General features: G+C 54.8%; 4 protein-coding genes across 4 annotated transcripts; 1 reads left to right on the top strand and 3 right to left on the bottom strand.

The window, feature by feature from the left end:
• Positions 1–4,525: 4,525 nt before the first annotated feature.
• Positions 4,526–5,293, bottom strand: RRP46 (Exosome complex component RRP46; the record flags this gene model as incomplete). The annotated part of the gene is made up of 3 exons (XM_037316388.1): positions 4,526–4,912; positions 4,991–5,148; positions 5,215–5,293. The coding sequence occupies 3 exons, from the start codon at positions 5,291–5,293 to the stop codon at positions 4,526–4,528; spliced, it is 624 nt and encodes a 207-aa protein (XP_037185410.1).
• A 655-nt stretch (positions 5,294–5,948) lies between these two features.
• Positions 5,949–7,226, top strand: rrd-2 (Serine/threonine-protein phosphatase 2A activator 2; the record flags this gene model as incomplete). Its single annotated transcript, XM_037316387.1, has 1 exon — positions 5,949–7,226. The coding sequence occupies one exon, from the start codon at positions 5,949–5,951 to the stop codon at positions 7,224–7,226; it is 1,278 nt and encodes a 425-aa protein (XP_037185500.1).
• A 227-nt stretch (positions 7,227–7,453) lies between these two features.
• On the bottom strand, positions 7,454–9,081 carry CGCA056_v001125 (uncharacterized protein; the record flags this gene model as incomplete). Its single annotated transcript, XM_037316386.1, has 3 exons — positions 7,454–7,684; positions 7,755–8,719; positions 8,892–9,081. The coding sequence occupies 3 exons, from the start codon at positions 9,079–9,081 to the stop codon at positions 7,454–7,456; spliced, it is 1,386 nt and encodes a 461-aa protein (XP_037185412.1).
• A 988-nt stretch (positions 9,082–10,069) lies between these two features.
• On the bottom strand, positions 10,070–11,053 carry CGCA056_v001124 (uncharacterized protein; the record flags this gene model as incomplete). The annotated part of the gene is made up of 1 exon (XM_037316385.1): positions 10,070–11,053. One exon carries the CDS (start codon positions 11,051–11,053, stop codon positions 10,070–10,072), a length of 984 nt encoding a protein of 327 aa, XP_037185502.1.
• Positions 11,054–14,184: the final 3,131 nt, after the last annotated feature.

The raw sequence follows: 14,184 nt of genomic DNA, 5'->3' as shown, positions 1-14,184 counted from the left end.
AGGGTGGTTGACGTAAGACGTCGACGTTCGATCGAATTGCTGAATCTGGACAACCAGGATAACAAAACAAAAGCTGGTTGTGTTGTTTAAATGCCGATCCGAAAGTCAAAAGTTGATGTCGACGCCAGGTCTATTGTGTTGCTGTTGTATTACCAATATCCGAGTCTCGTTTGATGCATACAGTTATGCTCGAGGAGAAAATCGCTCCAAATGCCGCAAAGGTTGCCTCGAGGTGTGGGCCTTGAAATAAGTCGAGCCGATGAGAATAAGAGAGGAGATCCAGATCTGAAAGTCTAAAATAGAATGTGGTACATAACAAAGAGGCAGGCAAAGGTACCCGGTGCGATATGACGCAAGGCGATGCAATGCAGGGCAAAGTGAGGAACAAGAAAGAAGAGAGAGAAAAAACCCAAAGATACAAAAGAAGGTAATTGCTAGAACTACCAGAGCTCTTCTTCAAATGGGGAGGAGAGAAAAGAGGAGGGGAGGAGGAGGAGGGCGGAGAAGAGCGAAGAAAAAAAACGAAGCTGAAATGAGTAGAGAGTGACCAGACTGGCTGACAGAAAGCAGAAAGACCGACGGCCTGGGACTGCATCCCAACGGCAGGAGGCTTTAATAACGAAAAGAAAGAAGATGAGAAGTGCCCCTCAGGCACATTCCTTTTGGTCTGATGTCGATCGAGGATGAGAATGGATGCGACCTGGGCCTACCTACCTCAGGTACCTCACCTTACCTTGGGTACTGGGGGCGCTCCCATCAACACTTGCTAGGCACGTAGGTACCTTGCCTTACAGTACCTGACGCAACGGCCAAGCTCGGACAGTCTGAGGAACGTAGCCCCAGGCAGTCCCACTACTTTGGTAGTGTACCTAGGTACGAATAGGTAGGTAGGTACCTTCAGCATCGTCGTTAACGCCGGGATGGTCTCTATCATCAAACAAGAGCCCGCACGAAGCGCCATGCCTCTCCTTGTCCGCCTCACCTCACATCAAATTCCATACCTTTATCTCTATAACATGTTCCACAAGGTACAATCCCGCACGAGTGCATGCAAAGGTGGGTGAGAGATGTGCAAGCGGGCTAGGAGCCTCGAGGACAAGGTGCGGCGGATGCTAAAACGGCGAAACGGATCCCCCCCGTTCCTGGCGGCCCCCGCCCAGGCCGTCCCCGTGGAGGCTTTCTCCGTCCTCAGTGCCATTTGCTGCAGGGCAGCGCTCCTTGCCTTACAAACGTATGGACAGGGGGCGGCATGAAGACAGCAGCCCCCCGTAGCGGGCCAGGGAGATCCCTATCAGGTGCAGGGCTGTTGATGATGCACCGCTCTCAGAAAAAGATGAGGTGAAGTGACTTGCAGTAGCAGAAATCCAGAGGAGGCGACGACGGGAGACAGGAGTGTCTTGAGCACCCGCTCAGCTCACTACATGCGCCGCCCGCTAGCTGTATACTGTACAACACTATCGGTCTGTCACAGACTCCTTCACCGCGCCCAGCATCCGTACCTTATTACCTACCTTACCTACTTCACAATCACAAGAAGAGGGGGGGCGCCAGCATGAAGACACCCGTAGGTGGTAGAAACAGGCCAACGACTCGCTAATAATCCGTGCGCAAGCACCCAGCCATCAAGAGGCTAATCTGTCCCTTCGTTTCCACTTCCTTCTCGTAGACGAATAGCATTGTGACAGAGTGATGGCAAGGTTGACAGGCGTCGCGATGGACGTGATGGACGTGATGGACGTGATGGACGTGATGGACACACATTTATTGGCAGCTAGCGCTGGACGCGACCAATGGCAACAGCCAAACACGCCCGCAGACGGCTGGAACTGGTCGTGAGGCAGTCGACAGCGTAGTGTGACAACTACGATACAACACAGGGGACGATACGCTGGAGACAAGCGCCCTCGAGGACGACAACAAAACAACGGCTCCAAGCCCCAGTTCCATGCTGCTTGCTTTGCAGCGCCTCTTGTTTGGCCTACAACATGCGCATCAAATTTGCATCCCTGGTGCATCTAGATAGTGGACTTGACCACAGCGACGCGCATGGTCATGTGATGGACCTTGGTATTTGTCTACAATCCTCCGGGCTTGAATACACGACACACCCACCGGTGGCCGGGTCTGGCCTTCAGCTCGTAGAATTGACCGCTGGCTGATCTGTGTCGTGTTCCTCGTTGTAGGGCAAGGTCTGGGTATAGCGTAGATCACCCTGATTATGGCTGCATTGTGCCGTCCTGTTTCGAGCGATTGAGCCTTGACTCTCTGCTGCTGCTCGGTCTAGGAGTTGCTGAACTTCCGAGACATGGCAAAAGGCCCGCCGATGACATGGAAGACAGGAGACATGAGAGGTAGGATGAAAGACCCAGAGACTCTTGAACAATCCGGTCTTAGGTGAGGTAGCGGCGGCTTTGCTATTGTCCTCGTCGTCCTCCTCCTCGTCGTCACCGCCGATGCTAGCGATGATCTCTGCTGCCATCCGAGATAGTGTGACATTGCAATGGTTGTTCTTCTTGCAAGGAAACACTGATGGTTGCGTTAACTTCCATTGGTATAGAAGATCACGGCGGGGCGGCTGCCGGCAACCTGGACAGGAGCCACCGCTAGCCCGTGTGATTGCAAGCTTCGGGTGGGGTGACAAGACGACGAGACTAGGTAGGAAACCTAAGGAGAACCGACGGCCAGGCTGTCTTGGGCAGGAACCTTGCTACGGAGACTTAGCCAAGGTATTATACGGTACGTGGCGTGTGATCTTTCCAAGGGGGAGGATACGGAAAGGGGTATGTTTGAGCACACAAGTAAAGCAGCACTCAAAATTGGAGAAGTCAGTGAAGGGCGGGCCATCACGGCGGAGGGCAAACACTGGCCTTCGGTACAGGTTGCCAGGCATCCAGGTTATGTCTCTGTGGCTGAGGTGGTTGTCTCGGTCGTCGTCAGCGTCGCAGAGGCGAAAGAAGAGTCGGGCTTGGTTTGGACTTGTTGCGGATCAAACAGTGACGCCCACTTTTGCCCAGGGCATCCAGTCACTCACTGTTGGGAATCCCTACTGAGGCAAGTACGAGTAGACGGGAGGCTCAGGCGGGGGGAAAGGCTTTTTGCTCCTGGGTGCATTACCTAGAGGGGTACCTCAGCAACTTACCTAAGGTACCGTGGGTACGCAGTATCCGTATTCCATTGGGGCCACCTTGGCTGCTGAGGCTTTCAGGTCCGCAGCGCCAACTCTCGAAAACTTCGACGCGGAGGCCGCGGTACGTAAGAGGTCTCTGTCCAAGTCCCACAGCGCTGGAACACCCATAGACCAGCTTGAGATAAGGAGAGGGAACAAGAACGGACGAATGAGTACTAAAGGATGGGGGAAAGGAAGCTGGGAGCGACCGAACAGCCACAATGGCACAGGTTTTTGTAGCCACTCCTACCAATGTAAACTAGTTACCTCTGGATCGATTATGCTTAAAAAGAAGAAGAAAACCCCTGAGGCTATCCATGGAGATTCACTCAATCTGTGGTGATATACCGGACCCAGCGTGAATTCTCCCGTCTTGGCAAAGAAGAGCCGAGACACTCAAGCACGACTACCCGTAATATCACAGCCAACTTGCCAAACGAGACGTGGATGGACTGGGGCTTTTCCCTACCCCCCAAATTCACAGCGAGGAAACCGGTTCGCGTTGGCGCCCAAAGTGAGAAAAGATATGGAAACTACAGCCTATGTACGCTTAATAGAGCGGGCGTCAAGACTGCGACACTACCCGGTGGGTTTGCCAGGAGGAACCGGGACAGCGGAGCCGTTTACAGTTTCCGTAACCTGAGCCGACGGGAGAGCGCCGAGGTGACGGGAAACGCCTGGCAACTCCTGACTTCAGGCCTTGTCAACGTCGCAGCCCCTCCGTGCCCCAGTGCCTGCACGCTTCATGTTCCTGTCCCTGAGATTCAGCTGAAACACCGCCTTATGCAGCATTCCCCCACGTCCACCACAGTGTACTGTGTGCTTCCTCCTGGGCCCGCTCCCCGTCTAGCGACTTGCAGCCTCACTGAAGCAATGGTTTTAATCACTGCTCCAGATTCCGCTTTCACGATACAAGTCTTCGCTCCTTGACGCCCTGTCATCCTGTCACATCTTTTCCGTCTCCATAGTGACATATGATGGCATTCCTTGCGTGGGCAGCCGAGTGATATTGCCCCTGCTTATCGTCTCGGAGCTGCTGCCGTGACTACTCGCGGTCGAACCTCCCCAGCCACTGCCCCAAATTTTGCCAATAAACCGTCGTCTCATTTGTCGCTCCCTGCCCGTCATATCATATGCAGACTCCTCGACGGCCAGGCCCGTAAGCATAGGAGGTGCTGCTCCGCCTGGCCAAGAATTCCATGCTTCCGCCGCTGCAACCGCTGGGATCGTGTCGTTTCCGCCCTCACTTGTTCCGATCGCCAGTATTTCCTTATCGTAAATCTTAGAGCGTCATTGGTGTCTCGCAAGTCGCTCGGCTTGTTCCAAGTCCATGTCCACGCCTCGATGTCAAGTGGGATATCACGCCACTCTCGACTCCATCACCGTCCGAATAAAGTGCCGCATGTCTGTCGAAGCCTGGCCGTCCTCGCTCGTCGTCGCAGCACCCTGATCCTCCTGGAAATGCTGGCCGCATGCGCGCTGACCTGTGCTCACCACCTTGTCCCACTCACTCATGGAGAATGATCCCTCACTCTCTGCCAGAAGCAAATCATCCTGGGACGTGAAACTCAGAGCATGGAGTGATGTTGCCTGATCTGCTTCCGACGGCGACGGCTCAACGACAATCTTGTTGCCGTTGTTGAGAACGGCTACCGCAGTGCAGGTGGCGATCGCTTTTAAAGGCACGGCAGCCGATAGCAAGCCCAAGACAGCACCGTGAAGCAATGCCGGAAGTAGAGTCAGATTCTGTCATGATCAACGCATTAGTAGACGAATCTTGTGTGCGGCGGCCAGTGTCGTATGCCTGCCCGAATGTTGACTTACAGACTTGGCTTGAACAACTTTGCTGTTCACATAGTCGTTCTGGGGCGTTTCCGTCACCTGGAGTGTAACCTGAATGAGGCAGCGAGGGAAGTTCTTGACAGGAATGAGCTGTCGCAGGGCAGACTGCAAGATGGATTCAAGCTGGCGCTCTCCCGTGCCTATGTATTGATCGAGAGTATCAGCAAATAGTTACCCACAGGAAGCCACACACGGGTAATTCTGACCTCCAACCCCTGCAGCAGGTCGTACGACAACATCAATGACCGACTCGAAAGGGTTTTCATCTCGTCTTTGCACTTCCATCGGCCCATTTACGGACGCAACCACGCAATAACCACCCCTTGAAAACGTTGCTGAGCCATCTGTTCGAGGAAGATGTGATATCCGGGCCTGGGGGTTGCTGTTGGAGGTCATCGTCGAAGGGGGACGCGCGTTGCAGGCGACGTGATTTGTTTCGAGGTATCTTCTAAAAAGAACAGTCAAGAGACCAAGCGCCGAAAATGAACTCTCTGCCCTCTCCAGATGTTTCTGGTGCACGTATACTTTCGGCCGAAAGTGACTGGACGCCTGGCTGATGGAAAACCTCAATCCCAAATGCTACGCTCTGCTCTTCGGTTCAAGAAAAAAAATGAGATGAAGTCCCTAGGTGAGAGCTGGGTACGTACTTGTTGACTAAGGCAAGCATTTCCAATGACGGGCGCTAGGTAATTAGGTAGGTGCACAAAGCAAGGAGGCGGGTCTACAGTGGACGCAACACTGCATGATTAATGCATACCTACACTACCTACGTAAGGCAGGTAGGTATTCGTGCACCTACTTCGCGCAGGCGCCTGGGCCATTGGTAGGGACGCGCGGGTTGCTCGACTTGGAGCTCGTCGATTCCGTTCCTCCCATACTTTTCCTCTCCTCGCACGATTTTCAGTCTTAACCCCCTGGGCTGGCAACTTTCCGAGACACTATGGCTTCAGTCAACCTGTCATCTCGTACCGACGCACCGGCTGCATCCCCACTAAGCACCAAAATCCCCAAGCTCGAACCTCGCCGCCGCCGTGGAGCTCCCTCCAACCCTACCCCTCGCCCGGAGACACCTGCGTTACCATCACCACCCGATCTCCCCGCCCATGCGTACACGACACCCTCGAGACGGATTCTGTCCCAAAGAGACCATGAGCTGTTCCTTTCTTCGCCAACCTACAGCCTGATCCTAGCCTTCGTATTTGGCCTTTCCGAGGCCGTTGAAAACACCCCGCGCTCCGCCATCAAAGAAAGCGAACTCAGCCCTTCCGTGCGCTCGATTCTCGATATTCTGGACGAAGCCGACGGCCTCGTCAAGGATTCACCCCCCAGCGATCAAGGCGGCTCGCGCTTTGGTAACAAGGCTTTCCGGACGTTCCTAGACTTGGTGAAGGTGAAGACACCGGGATGGCAAACACGATTGGGCGTCTCCGACGCTGCGAACGATGAGGTAGCGGTCTACTTGGAGCATTCATTTGGAAACAAGATGCGCATCGACTACGGCTCTGGTCATGAGCTTAACTTCATCATGTGGCTCCTCTGCCTCTATCAGCTGCGAATCCTAACAAGAGACGACTTCAAGCCTCTGGTACTGAACGTCTTCAACCGGTACCTGGAACTCATGCGAGACGTCCAGTTGACATACTACCTGGAGCCTGCCGGCTCACACGGTGTTTGGGGGCTAGACGACTACCAGTTTCTTCCCTTCTTATTCGGCTCCTCGCAACTCCTACATCACCCGTTCATCACACCTTTGGCCATCCATCAGGAGTTGACATTGGAGGAGTTTGGTGACGATTTTTTGTACCTTGGACAGGTGAACTTTGTCAACGGTACCAAGACAGTAAAAGGCCTGAGGTGGCATAGCCCCATGTTGGACGACATATCTGCCTCCAAGTCGTGGACCAAGGTTGAGGGCGGGATGCGGCGAATGTTCGTCGCAGAGGTTTTGAGAAAGCTGCCCGTGATGCAGCACTTCTTGTTCGGTTCTCTGATTTCGGCGGTGGATGGGATGAGCACAGAGGAAGAGTTCGGGCTTGGACACGAAGAAGATGAAGCGGATGGAGGTGAGATCTCAACTGGCCATACTGGGAATCACAAGCATCAACACGTGGGATGGGGCGACTGCTGCGGCATCAAAGTCCCCAGCAGCGTAGCTGCTGCTCAGGAAATGAAGAAGAGGGGCACTCAAGAAACCCTTCGCAGGATACCTTTCGATTAGAAGGCCACATAGGCATGACTGATGACCTACAATTAGACGATTACGATATCAAAGATTACATCCTCTAGTACGGTGCGCCCAATAGCACGCCAACCCTCGTCCTCCCCGAATCATGTCTGACGAACACCCTTCCAGCGCATCCGCTGTGCAGACATATTTTAACCAGCTTTGTAATCCACCCCATAAATCCACAGGTCCGTCTCTTTGACGCCGGTGACAGATGGAATCTATTCCAGCAACCCAAGATCTCGGAGATGGCTCATACCGGGCAAGTGTGCCCACCTATGGTCCGAAGGTGAGCCGCATGTGAGATCGAACCAGATGTCGGGGTGATCATTGTCAATAGAGTCCAAGGCGTAAGCGACGTTGCTACCGTACAGGTCGCATCGTGGGACGTTGAGACCTCTCTCGGGATAAAAGCGGTAGGATTTGCACCCATCAGTGGCGTTCATCACGCTCTGTCATCAACGTCAATGGGACTGGCCGATGCGGCGGCGTTGGAAATACGAAGAGGGAGGTGAGACTCACGGCACAAAATTGGTAACAACCCTCCAAAGTCACACGCACGCCTGGCGAGTTCTCGACAAAACGCGCGAGGAAGTAGTTGCCCACGGGCAGGCCATGAACGCCGCAGTGATTGTTTCCGGGCATCGGTTTGCCTGTCGGTGCATTGTCCTGACAAACCGTCTTTGTCGGGATGAGCGTCGAGGACGGAACGAAGGTAAGCGGCGCGCTGGTGACAGGCACCATGGATGTGTCGATGACGCAGCTCTCCGTGGGAATAGGGGTCACGGCGGTCAGCGTTATCTGTGTCGCCCAGGAGACCGGCGAAGTGTCTGCCGACTTGGTCATGGGACTCCGGCTTGAGTCCGTTGAGGATGTTGGGATGACCTGCAGAGTGCTCGAAGTGTCATGGCTCGACGTGGCTGAGGCGTCCCAGGATGTGGCAGCAGTCACCGTGCTAGACCCGTCCTCGCATGGCTCAGTTGGGGTCGTCGTCGTTTCCATCGACGAGTGGGTAGCAACTCCGTTCCCAAGAGAGCTCGATGTCATGGAAATGGTATGGCTGGTCGTGCTGTTGGAGCCTCTGCTTGTGAATGTGACCCCTGAAGAAAATGCAGATGAAACAGCGGTCTTTCTCACGTCGGAGACGGATATATTGCTCACGGCGCTGGTCGAGAATGCTGATGCGCTGCTGGAACCAGTCTCATGCTCATCATCGCAAGGCGTCGTGCTCTGCGTGACGCCTGACGACGTCTTGGCGGACCACATCGCGGTCGAATTCAGGAGCGTGCTGGAACCTGCTGCTGTTGATTTGAGCTGAGTAGTGGAAGCCAAGTCATCGTTGCATGGCTCGGTGGTCTGTGATGGCATGACCGAGGTGGTGATGTTGTGCCACATGGAAGTGGAAGTTGTAGCCGGCTCACCAGAGCAAGGCGACTCGGAGGCTGTGAAGGCGGTGGTTGCAGAGGAATTGACGAGCTTGGTGAGACCTGTGGAGAGATTCAGAGACGTGGAAGACATGTTCCCTGTCGCACAGGACGTCGTAGAACTAGAGTTCGTCGAGGACGAAGTCCATGACGGATGCGCCGTGCCGGTACCGGAAGACGATGTCAGATTACTGCCGAACGAAGTGGTGGCAGTTATGTAGAAAGTCACGTCTACCGTCGTTGTCGATGTGATGATGCTCAAGGGGCACGCTGAACTCATAGAGGTACTCGTCGCATTGAGCGAAAATGAAAAGGTACTGCTGGCCGTCCCGGCTACTCCAGTCGGTGTCGTTGAATGGGTACCGTTCAACGACCAGCTCCGTCCGGTGGTCCAGGCGGCCGAGTCCGGACTTGGACGAAACCATCGTTGTTGTACGATATGGGCGGCCATCTGGCAGGTATGATTAGCGAAGTCTTCTCCGAAGGAATAAGAAGGATCTGAAGTCATTGGGTCTTACTTCGTCCTCCGGTGCCTTCGGGACCGCCTTAGCTGTCTCGGCGAAGAGAGCGCCAAGCAAAAAGAAACGATACATGTTGAGGTATATTTGCCGACGAGAGGCAGCAGAGAGCCGATGATGCGGATCAAATATTGGGTTGTTCAACGAAGATTGACGGCTCCTTTTAGTATGTTGATGTCGACAAGATCAAGAACGACAGCCGTGGCCCAAGCCAACCCGTCTTATACATTGCGGCCTCGTCGCTCAGACTTGGAGGGAGTCCAATGGTTCCCCAAGAAACTTGATAAGAATTCCTTCGCGGCCGAACTGTGGAGGCATGAAGAACAGAGGGAAAACTATAGACCTCCGCTATTGAAAATGACCCAAGGGAAAAGAATAGTCTTCAGCAAGGGGGACTACCGTGTAAATCACCCCTTGCAGCGGCACAGAATAACAACTGAGACACCGTTGCAATCAGTATGCTAGAACATGATGAAGGCTTGGAAGAGAATCAACTGGAGCGGGATTGGAGTGAATGGGAAATATTCCATTGACAAGCACTCTGCCTACGGCAGCACTCCTTGTGGAGGTTGAAGACCCAAAGTGCAGGGAAAGAGAACCCAGCCATGTTTAAGTACAGGACCCATATATGATGACAATGTCTCCGTAATGCCCTTGAGAGGTGAAATGCAGTGTAGGGTATCAGAAGCATTTCACTGAACGCCATCGTGCCCCTAAACCTAATACCGAATGCCAAATGCCATGCAAAAAAAGCAACGCAAAGAAAAGTCTCAAATGCTTTTACGACTGTGTCGGATTTCGCGTTGCCCGGAGTTTTGCAGTCTTATCCCACCGGTCCTTACCGGAGGCGATTCATCGTTCACAGCCGAAAGAGAGCCTTGAGCCGAGCTGCCTCTTAATCCTCCCAGATTGTTTCCAAGTCTAGGTCCTGCCGTCGTTCGGCACCACAGACACTCCACCGCTTTCTCTTGTCTCTTGACCCGAAGCCGAGTGTTCTGCCTCGAGATGGCACGTCAAGACCACCCCTTCCCTTGCCTTCTGTTACACTGCCCCTCTCCGCGGCATCAGCGGCCGCTTTGAGTTGAGCGATTCTTTCGGCCTCCATAGCCGCTTCCTCCGCATCAGGAGAGTCGGGTATCGTTTCGAGGCTAGAGATGCTGGGGCTCCTCGACCTTGTCGATGTAGGAGTCGACGGCACCGACGAAGAAGGGAATGACGGGATGCCGTAGCCGTGCGAAAAGGCCTCGTAGCCTCTGAACGAAGGTGAAGACGCAATGGACGTGGGGGTGGTAGGCAGCGCGGGCAACGAGCCGGTGCTGGCATGTCCCGGGTTCCTCAAGGGCGAAGACGGCCGACGGTGACGAGGCAGCACTGCAGAAGATGCCGTGTTACCAGCGATTGGGGAGGAATTTGAGTCAGCATTTCTGCGGTCTGGTTCTAAGACAGAGCTGCGAATTGGCGATGTGGGAAAGGACTCGTCAACAGGTTTCCGTGGGATTCGAATGCGGCTGGGCGAACCCGAGGGACTCGCAGGACGAAGTTGAGGGGAGAAGAGGATGTGGCCAGCACCGTTGACGCCTGGCATGGACTGTGTACGAGACATTGGAGGAGCCAAATTCGCCGCAGCTGACCTCGATCTGTGGTGTCCGGAGAGGGGCGAGGTGGTACGGGGACGGTAAGGCAAAGGAGGCAGAGACCATGCCGGAGCGGTCGGGGAGGTGGGACTCGGATCGGTCTGGCGTCGCAAAGTGGGCGGTTTCCTCAGAGGTTCGGTCTCGGCAGTAACGGCAGGCAGCAGAGCGGGATTCTGGATCCGGAGAGAGGGAAGAGGCGAGGGTCGAAACTCCTCCATTCTCTCGGTCTCAGGAACGGGTTCCATGACGAACGTCGGAGGGCCCGAGATGTCAGGCGGGGAATGGCGACATTAGCAGCAGATACCCTTCGAAACGCTCGGGGAGGTGAGATCGTATCTGATGCGTGCCAGATGCGTGCGTGTGAGACGATTCGTTCCCTCGAACAGCGGCGAGGGAGGAGAGAAGGACGGCGTCTGACAGTCGGGCGAGACAGGCAAGACGGGCGACAAGACTAGTATTGAAAGAAGACAGCAATTGTCAAACTAGGCGGCCACGTTGGTTCGAGTGAAGCGGCGAGCGAGGGCACAGGATCTGAAGTCGGTGCTGTGACGGAATCTCGAGGGAAGCAGGTCGTCGTAGTCGTCGAGGGAGAAGGGTTGGTGAAGGGGTCGTTTGGCGAGGAGGTCGGCTGAGGGGAGAGAAGGGAGCAAGGCAAATAAGTGTACGGAAGCGGAATCGGGCGGCAATATGAAGCGGACGGGAAGGCAAAGGGCGGTATCAACCAAGTCACACATTCCGTGATGTAAATGAAAGAGACCCGACCAGCTGACGGGAGGGTCCAGAGGAATACATAACAAGAAGGGGAGACTGCAGGCGGATAGAGTACGGGGGTTTGGGGGTGTGGGTGTAGGAGGAAGGCGGACGCTGGCAGGAGGATGTAGCCTGCGTACTAAGGTAGGTAAGCATGTATGGCTGAGGTACACATAGCCTACGGCGCTGGAAGGTCCCAAATGGGGAAGGGACAGGACCTGGAGCTTTGGTAATAAGGCACTTGCGGCGCATATCAGAGACGGTGAAGAAAGGGGGGAAAGAGGGAGGGGAAGGGTTCGAGTCGGTCGGTCGGTCGGTCGGTCGGTGTACGGAGTACCAGTACCTTGGCTTGCCCTCACGTCGCCCTCCGTTGCCTTTTACCAGAGTGATGCACGCATGAGGCAGGTTATTGGATTGGGCAACAGGTAGGTTCCTTTGTCTTGGCCGGGGGTCGCAACTCGAGAGGACTCGAGAAGCTGCGAGTACCTTGCCTTGCGTTCCCGAGACCTAAACAGTAAACAACCTACATCAGAACAGAAAGGTAGATGATGAGGAATACTCCATGGCTACAGTACATGCACACGCAATACAACCCGGTCGGCGTTACCGCTTTGGCCCGCGGCAAGCGGCGAGGAACCCAATGGCCCAAGCCCAAGGCGAAGGCGAAGGATCTCGTCCTCCCTCCTTTGTTCTTTTGCTTCAGTGTTTGCTCTCCTCCTCCTCATCGCCAGGCCGGGGCCGTAAGCGGCGCCCCATTCCATTTGCACACGTTGTGCTGTTGTGGTATAGAGAGCAATCTATCCGACATCGGTTGTTTTTTTTGCATTGCAGTCAGCCGATGTGAAGCACGGCCAATTTCCCCCCGCAACCCAGCGATTCAAATGTCATGAAGATGAAGGAGATTGGACTGGAGGGAAACAATAGGTAGGTAAGCCACACAGAGTCTTGGCTCCTCCTGGGGAGGGGGGGGGGGGGGGCTCTCTGGCTTTCAGGCATGGTTGGGTCAGGCGGGGAGCATAACGCTAAGGTAAGAACCCCCGGGAGGCCCAGCGGTGCATTCACGCTGCAGTGCAGCCGGGAGTCGGGTCGGATGCATTCTACTGGTACTGGGCCTTGGGTACTTTAAGTACCTGCCTATGGACCTAGGTAAGGTACGTAGGGTACCTACCTTAAGGTGAAGGTGCGGTAAGGTAAGTTAAAGTAAGGCACCGCGAGACTGCACCGGGATTTGATAGGTAAGGTAGGTAAGGTAAGGTAGGTCATGGCTCGGCTGATGGGTCCAGGGACGGGACCCTGAGTGACAATTTTCTAGGGACCCGACTGGACTCCATAGACTACCTAGGTGCATTGATTTTGATTCACAATGGAAACCACCTGCTGACATTCGCCGCATACACCGTGTACCCACTGAATACGGGCTTCGTCCTGCAATGGAAGGTCGCCGTCTTTATGCAAACTTTTGTGTGTTGATTGCCATTCATGCCTGGAAACGTGCTCGGCCTCGTCGTCGTATCAACAACTCATCTCAGGAGGTTGAGTCCGGCCACGACGACCCGCGTTCAGCGTCCACCTAATACAATGTACCCCTTCCTCCTTGGCTGGGACTGGGCCGGTTCCACGCTCACACGAACCGTTCCTCGTAGTTTAACCTCAGTCCCTCCTCCTGCTGCGCGAACTGCTTCATTGACCTGGCCTGGAAGCACATCAGCCCAAGAAACGCACCGTCTCCTCGGCCCTTGCGTCTTTCCTCCGTCATCCGTGCCGCATCTTATCTGCATACCAATACACTACTTAAACGATATCCATCCGGTGATTTTGCATTTTGGGACATGTTATTGCAAAGTCCAGTGACTCTCGTCTCTCCCCACAGCTCCCACTTTCGGCTGCTCCGTCCCTGGACCCAGGACTTCATCGTCACCCTAGCAATGCGAGCCGTTGAATTGCACTCGATCCCCAATGCCCGTTTGCGGTCAGCTCATGGCTGGCCGTTTTTCAGACGCATTCCAACCTCTCCTCCAAAACCCGTTTTCCGAGTCCCTCGCAGACCTCTTCGCAACCATCCGTGTCTGCGGTAATCGCCCCAGTCACGACGGCGTGGCTTCGGGTTTCAGCTGCCTCCGTTCCTGTCATGTTGCCAACGTCCTTCAATGCCACCTCACATCTACCCATGCCATGGCCAGTCCTCTGTACGAAGTACCATTGTCGCCTCGACCGAGACAGCCACATTGCGACTTCGCATGCCGTCTGAAGCAACCTGACACCTGACCTGCCCGTGCCTGACTTGTCTCATCTGTCTGTCTTCTTACCCGTCGGATACATCGTTTCCTCGCCGCCTTGACCTCACTTGTGACGACTGGGATCCGGCACTCGTTCGGCACCAACGGCTCCGATACGGCCGACACCCCGTGCCCGGCCTCGCCTGAGCCTTCGGACTTGGCCCAGATCTTACCGCAACAGTCCCCGGGCCCGCTGTCCAATTCATGTACTGGCCATCACCACGGGCGCACAGCATGGAGGAAGCAGATGAGTCAGCCAAGAAGACTGCTGTTATGTCGCAACGCCTAATGGCTATCGAGACCATATCGACCTTAAGGCTGGCTTGCAGCAACGTGCACTATGTCAACTT

This window comes from Colletotrichum aenigma (genome assembly GCF_013390185.1).
Source record: "Colletotrichum aenigma strain Cg56 chromosome Unknown KSG_Cg56_contig01, whole genome shotgun sequence".
Classification (NCBI taxonomy): Eukaryota; Fungi; Ascomycota; class Sordariomycetes; order Glomerellales; family Glomerellaceae; genus Colletotrichum; species Colletotrichum aenigma.
The sequence above is the reverse complement of the archived record's forward strand: the minus strand, read 5'-3'. Positions and strand labels throughout refer to the sequence as shown.